A 7,445-nucleotide genomic window follows, 5' to 3' on the forward strand; every position below is an offset into this window, starting at 1 on the left:
TTCATGTCAGACAGTCTGAACTCAACATGTTTCCTGTTCAGTTTCGTTTCATCTGTTAACAAACATCATTTATACATCTCAGACCTGCAACACGTCCCATAAAAGTCAGGACAGAGAACCTTCTCCCACTCTGTGACGTTTCCTTCTCCCACTGTGACGTTTCCTTCTCCCGCTGTGACGTTTCCTTCTCCCGCTCTGTGACGTTTCCTTCTCCCGCTCTGTAACGTTTCCTTCTCCCGCTCTGTGACGTTTCCTTCTCCCGCTCTGTGACGTTTCCTTCTCCCGCTCTGTGACGTTTCCTTCTCCCGCTCTGTGACGTTTCCTTCTCCCGCTCTGTGACGTTTCCTTCTCCCGCTCTGTGACGTTTCCTTCTCCCGCTCTGTGACGTTTCCTTCTCCCGCTCTGTAACGTTTCCTTCTCCCGCTCTGTAACGTTTCCTTGTCCCGCTCTGTAACGTTTCCTTCTCCCACTGTGACGTTTCCTTCTCCCACTCTGTAACGTTTCCTTCTCCCACTGTGACGTTTCCTTCTCCCACTCTGTAACGTTTCCTTCTCCCGCTCTGTGACGTTTCCTTCTCCCACTGTGACGTTTCCTTCTCCCACTCTGTGACGTTTCCTTCTCCCACTCTGTGACGTTTCCTTCTCCCACTCTGTAACGTTTCCTTCTCCCGCTCTGTGACGTTTCCTTCTCCCACTGTGACGTTTCCTTCTCCCACTCTGTGACGTTTCCTTCTCCCACTCTGTAACGTTTCCTTCTCCCGCTCTGTGACGTTTCCTTCTCCCACTGTGACGTTTCCTTCTCCCACTCTGTAACGTTTCCTTCTCCCACTCTGTAACGTTTCCTTCTCCCACTGTGACGTTTCCTTCTCCCACTCTGTAACGTTTCCTTCTCCCACTCTGTAACGTTTCCTTCTCCCACTGTGACGTTTCCTTCTCCCACTCTGTGACGTTTCCTTCTCCCACTCTGTAACGTTTCCTTCTCCCACTGTGACGTTTCCTTCTCCCACTCCGTAACGTTTCCTTCTCCCACTCTGTAACGTTTCCTTCTCCCACTCTGTAACGTTTCCTTCTCCCACTCTGTGACGTTTCCTTCTCCCATCATTTACACTCATTATTTGCCCAAAATTGCAGGCCTGAAATCCACCAGTAGACGAATATTAACAAATTAAATGAAGCTGATGAGACAAAACATGAAATATCTTGGGATCATTTCACCTGCAGCGAAGCAAATGTCCAAATAAATTGAAGAATTACCTTTTTTTTGTGTATTTTTCATACTTTCAGGTCATAACATGCTTATTACAGTTACTTAAATATCACTTAAATCAGACCATTATATATATATTTGAACTAAACTTCCCATATCCACAGCAGCTCCTCTCCCGTATACATGACAGCGGAGCATCACAGCATTTTACTGATCTGTGAGTCGTGACCTTTGTGGGTCACGCTGACGTTGGTGGAGGGCACCGCCTCCATCCGGCTGCGCAGGTCTCTGGTCTCGTTCAGCGGACACTCGCTGGGCGCCCGGCACCAGAACACCTGCTTGTAGGAGTTCCTGAAGTTCTCCGACAGGAAGGCGTAGATGATGGGGTTGACGGAGGAGTTGCTGTAGGCCAGGCAGTGAGCCACCATCCGGAACACGAAGGAGGCCTGGTTCAGGGGGAAGGAGCCGAACTCCACCCACAGGTGGACGATGTGGTGGGGCAGCCAGGACAGACAGAAGACCACCACCACCACGAAGACCGTCTGAGCCGTCTGCAGGGGGAAGCACAAAGAAGATCCCAGGGGTTCTTTTACACTTTAGACCTTTAGAGGGAGAGAAACAGCACCGTGGAAGAGTTTGGGCATCCCAAGATGATGACGCCGGGAGATAACTTAAACCAGTGAAATCTTAAAATTATTTTCCTGTTTGTTTATTTTTTTATTTATTTAATTATTTTTTTTTATTTTTCTAATTTATTATTTTTTACATTTTAAAAATGTATTTATTTATTTATATTGTTTATTTATTTATATTATATGCATTTACTTACATTTTTTAAATGCTAGTTTTAAAATGTAGCACTCTGAGGTCATTAAGTTGATGTAAAGTGCTTTATAAATAAAATATATTATTATTATCATTAGTGATACTCACTATTTTTTTCACAAGAGCCACATTGGCAGCAAAATCAAGGGAAGAGCCACTTTTACGACAACATACTAAAGTCCCCTTTTTGCAAATATGCATTTCTACATATAAAACATCCCACAAAAAAAGAAACGACACAGCCAATACATTTTCAATTCAGACCACATTTACCTTAATACTGGGATGAGCGGAAGCTGGCGTGCATGTCCTCGACTTTCTTCATGTTGTATTTGTAGTTTGTTGTTGTAATCATAGTGAGACATTCAAGATGAGCATGGTTTTTGTGCTGGTTTTTGCCCTTTTTTAATTAAAAACTGATCCATTGTGCCTGCAGCTCGCGGTGGCTAAAGGAGCTAGCGTGCTCTGCGGTCAAGTGTGAGGTGGTTTAAGCGGGCTGCGTTGCCAGGTTCAACAGAGCCCCCTTTAGGAAACACCATTAAGCCTTAATTAATACTTAATAAAAATACTTAATACTACAAAAACGCAAACTTAATAAAAAATACTTAATACTGTGCAGTATTCACTGTATGCTATTTGAAAAAATGTATTGTTATTGTTACCATATTGTTATAAGCTACTATGTGAGTGCGAGCCGCCAATTAAAGCTTGAGGAGCCGCGCAATGAGTATCTCTGACTTAAACCAAGCGGGAACTTTCAAAGCTCTGTAATCAGGAAGCAGCAAAAACTGATGCTGAAAGAGAAAGAGAAGCTCTAAGAAGAGGCAGTAAGGTGGTTTAGAAATGGCGCTTAACAGGAAACTGCTCCTCGGATGGTTAGAAACGTCATTCTGAAGCTTAAACACCTTCATTCGGATCAGAAGTTTTCAAAGTGAAGTTGACTTGTTAACTTTGGTTCTGGAGCAGGGACACGTCTTAAAGGGATAGTTCGCCTCTTTTGACATGAAGCTGTATGACATCCCATATCAGCAACATCATTTATGAACATTTTCTTACCCCCTGCTGCGTCCTGTGAGCCGAGTTCCAGCCTCGTTTTGGTGTTGATGAAGGTAGTCCGGCTTAGTTGGCTGGGGTTTAAAAAATAAAGCGTTTTGCTTCTCAAAACAATATGCGTTCAAAAGAGTAATACATTTGCATCACAAAATCGTTCTCCAGGAAAAAGTCAGACCTCACAATCTCTTGGCCCTATTTTCTCTCGCTTCGTATCACTGCCTGCTGCCGCCTGCCGACATGTTCATAAATGATGTTGCTAATATGGGATGTCATACAGCTTCATGTCAAAAGAGGCGAACTATCCCTTTAAGCTCTCCTCCAGTTGACTTACACCTTTTCAGCTGATTTATCCATCCTGTATCCGTCCCCTCATCCCTACACCACTCATAGTTTTTCTTATCCCATTCATATTCACGGAGGACGATGAGGGATGAATATATGAATAGAATAGGGTTAATGGTTATAATGTAATTTAATTAGTATATGGTATATATTTATTTATGGGGATAGTTACACATATATATATATATATATATATATTTCATGTTTACATTTATATTTACAAGGATATGTGTGTAGTGTATATTTATTTTTGTGATTATATATTTATTTAGATATTTAGGAAGTGTATATATGGCATATATTTATATAGGTTTATTGTAGTTAGGATATTTACAAACTGAAGAGTAGTTAAAAAGGGGTGGGAAACTAAAAAAAGTTTTGTACTTCTTCCCATTCCTTTTTCGAACAATGTGCGGTGTTTTGTTATGTATCAGCACTTTATGTGATTGAATTTTTTTTTTATTTCTCTTTTTCTTTCTTTTGTGTGTACAAATAGTTACATACATTTTCTTTTTTATACATGTTCGAAAATAAAAAGTCTATCGGCCTGTGTTGAACCCAAGTTTTCCATGTTTTATTGTGATTAAAATACTAATCTATGAGATTTCAGCATCCTAACTTTTTATTTGGATGTGACGTTGTATACATTTAGCTATATTTAGCAACCTCCTGTCTTCGGCTGTTTTGTTTATGTGATGCAGGCCAATAATTCGGCTCTTCTAAAAGCAGAGTGACATATTTTCCATGACCCCGGGATGTGCCTCCAGCCAGCTAAAACATATTAACCACTGCAGTTCTTCTCCAACGGGAGGATCCCACCTGTTTGCCCAGTTAAGTCCAGATGGGGACTTTTTTCGACCAGGCAACCTGGGAACAATGTGCACTGATGACACCAACAGAATGAACAACAACAATATTTATAACTTAACATCCACTGTGGATGATCTCAAGAGGTGAAATTTTAAGGTTTTAGAATCTGACAGAAAATGAACAAAAATTCCCCCCAAAAAAGAACTTTAAGATCATCGGCTGCTATGCAAAAAAGTGTGGATGTATTTGCTTTGGAGCTATTTTCCCTTTTTTTATTTTGAATTTAGCTGAGAATGTGATTTGAAAAGCAGACTTTTATCTTTACACGGGTAAGAACTTGGCTCAGGGATGCCCAAACTTCAGAGGGAACAAAATGGATATTTCTGTCCAGTTCAGTGAAGACATTTCCCCCCTGAGCCACAAACAGCCACCAACCTTCTTCTTGGAGAGTTCAGATTTTTTGGAGACATTCCTCAGCTTTTTGTGCAAGTGGTTTAAAACCTACAACCAGAAAAAGAAAAGAAAAAAAACAGTTGTGAGTGGGTCTTTTTGTTCTTTATTTCAAAATCAACATCAACGGAATAAATCGTCGCAACACCAAAGACAAACCTGTCTAATTCATGCCGGAAATGTTGAACATTTTGAACAATAAAAACAAGGAAAACGTGTACATTTCCACAATGCGTACATGAGAATTCCTAAAACCAACATCCACATCGGTTATGTGCCGTTTGGTATGGAAGTTTTTCTGTGCCATCAGAGTTTGAATACGAATTTCTAATATTGAATTTTTACAGCATCAAAATCAGACTTTGAATTTGAAAAACCAACAGTGTAAAAAAAATTCAACATCTAAAAATTCAATGGAAAAAAATTAAATTAAAAAAAATTCAGTGGAAAAAGAACCAGACTCAACATCTGGGTAAACAGGGAGAGGCAATCGATCCCTGTCTCAATTCATTCATCAGATCAGCCATGTCCACCAACGCGGGTGATGGTGCTTCGGTGAGTGAGTTTACTTTATTTGCCATTTGTGTTCGTAAAATTGAGTAATAGATATTATTAATATCTATTGAGCTGATCTGTCCAATGGAGCGTAACTTGATTGGCTGCCGTTGGATGAATTGAGACAGGGATCGATTGCTTCTTCCTGTTTACCCTGATGTTGAGTCTGGTTCTTTTTCCACTGAATTTTTTGAAGTTGAATTTTTTTCCATTGAATTTTTTTCCACTGAAATTTTGAAGTTGAATTTTTTTCCATTTAATTTTTTGCCAATAAATTTTGTTCCATTGAATTTTTTTACACTGATTTTTTTTTTTAGAATTTTTTTTTTTTTTTTTTTTTTTTTGTTTTTACACTGTTGGTTTTTCCAATTCAAAGTCTTATTTTGATGCTGTAAAAATTCAATATTAGAAATTCGTATTCAAACTGATGGCACAGAAAATCTTCCATATATTTGGAGACTTTAGGAATCTGTGACACTGCGCCTTTTCCCTGTTTGCCATCATTCATCCATCACTCGCGCGCACCCACCTTTGCGTAGCAGACCGAAATGAGCGTGAGAGGCAGGAGGTAACCAAACACAAAAGTGCACATCACGTAGACTTTCCTCTGGTGGTCCGGCCAGACCTCCCAGCAGAAGGTGTTGTTGTCCTCCCGCTCCACGATGCCCTGGTAGTGCGCCACGGGAGCCGCCATGACCACCGACAGCATCCAGATCAGCACCACCCCGAGCATCGCGTGCCTTCCCACCCGGATCGACGAGGCTTTCCGGGCGTGCACAATGGCCACGTAGCGGTCCACGGACATCGCGGACAGGGTGAAGATGCTGACCAGCATGGACACGGTGAAGAAGTAGTGGATGAACTTGCAGATGAAGGCTCCGAGCACCCAGGTGGGCAGCATGTAGATGGTGGACTGGAACGGGACGCAGAAGAGCAGGTAGGACAGGTCCGCCACGCTCAGGTTCAGGATGAAGATGTTGGTGGTGCTGCGCGATTGTCCCGGTTTGCTGCGCGCCAGCACCGTGATCACCAAAGTGTTCCCAAGCACGCCCAGAATAAAAATGAGCCCAAACACGAGCAGTGAGATAAAGTTATCCACACCGACCCCCAGGACCAGTTTGGCCGGCAGCGAAGCGGTGTCGGCGGGGAACGGCCGGCTTTGGTTCTCCACCTGTTGCTCCATTTTTTTCCCCAGACGGTTACATGATGGAGGATGAACGTCCTCTATGCGAAACTAAGGTGGAGGATGGATTTCCTCTCGAGGAAAGGCTCGGATGGAGCTCGCGCATTTGCAGGCTGCCTCTGCCTTCCCAGGCAACGTCACCATGCCGCGCGCAACGCTCCCGCACCAATACCTCCGCACTGCCGACCTGCAGCCTGCAGAAGAGCAACAGAAAGAGGTGCTGCCGACCTGCAGCCAGTGGCGATTCTAGAGTCTGTGGGGGCCCCAAGCAAAAAAATCCCAGGGGGCCCTACCGACCAGTGTTCGTCACCAAAACATCTGACACCAACGAAAAATGTATGAAATAAAACCTCTTTTTATTCCAAACATGAAAAACATTGTTATTTTTAAAATATACATGTAAAGAATAAATAAATAACTAAAAAAGACTAATAATAAAATAAAATAAAAAATTTAATAAAATACCGCAAATTACTTTGAAAACCCAATATAAACTTTTTACAAAATATTTACAGTAGCCTACATATTTACAAAGTATGAACAGTAGTAAGTTCCTCATAAGCCCAATTTACAGTATGCACTGCTTTTAGAAATGCTGCTTACGGGCCTTGGCTTGTGCTAATGCTGATACTATGTCCTCCAGATCCAATGTTAACTAGACAATCTTTGACTAAATCATTTAAATTTAACTGTTCAAAGAAAACATGTTCACCACGAATGTTCGCCACTGTTTGAGACAGTTTATAAAGTAACTAGACAATCTTTCAGGGTATCTGCACATTTTTTATCAACAAATTTAATGACTTTTAAGACCTTTTTAAGACCTCTAAGAATAAAAATTAAGACCATTACTACGGCAAAAAATATATATAAAAACTACACTCTAGGCTGTTCGGTGTTGAAAAAAAGTCCAGTGTGAAATGTGTGCTTCAGTGACACTGAATCAGTGTGTCAACATGATCGCATAAGATTCGAACGCACAAGGGAACACCACACACTACAGGACAATCGTGCCCAATTG

At 41.5% G+C, this 7,445-nt stretch overlaps 1 protein-coding gene across 1 annotated transcript; it reads right to left on the reverse strand.

The window, feature by feature from the left end:
• Positions 1-393: 393 nt before the first annotated feature.
• Positions 394-6,646, reverse strand: galr1a (galanin receptor 1a). Its single transcript, XM_075449516.1, has 3 exons — positions 5,771-6,646; positions 4,672-4,737; positions 394-1,757 (listed from the first exon to the last, which is right to left on the reverse strand). Exons 1-3 carry the CDS (start codon positions 6,422-6,424, stop codon positions 1,404-1,406), a joined length of 1,074 nt encoding a protein of 357 aa, XP_075305631.1. The 5' UTR covers positions 6,425-6,646; the 3' UTR covers positions 394-1,403.
• Positions 6,647-7,445: the final 799 nt, after the last annotated feature.

Source organism: Odontesthes bonariensis, chromosome 18 (genome assembly GCF_027942865.1).
Source record: "Odontesthes bonariensis isolate fOdoBon6 chromosome 18, fOdoBon6.hap1, whole genome shotgun sequence".
NCBI classification, from domain to species: domain Eukaryota; kingdom Metazoa; phylum Chordata; class Actinopteri; order Atheriniformes; family Atherinopsidae; genus Odontesthes; species Odontesthes bonariensis.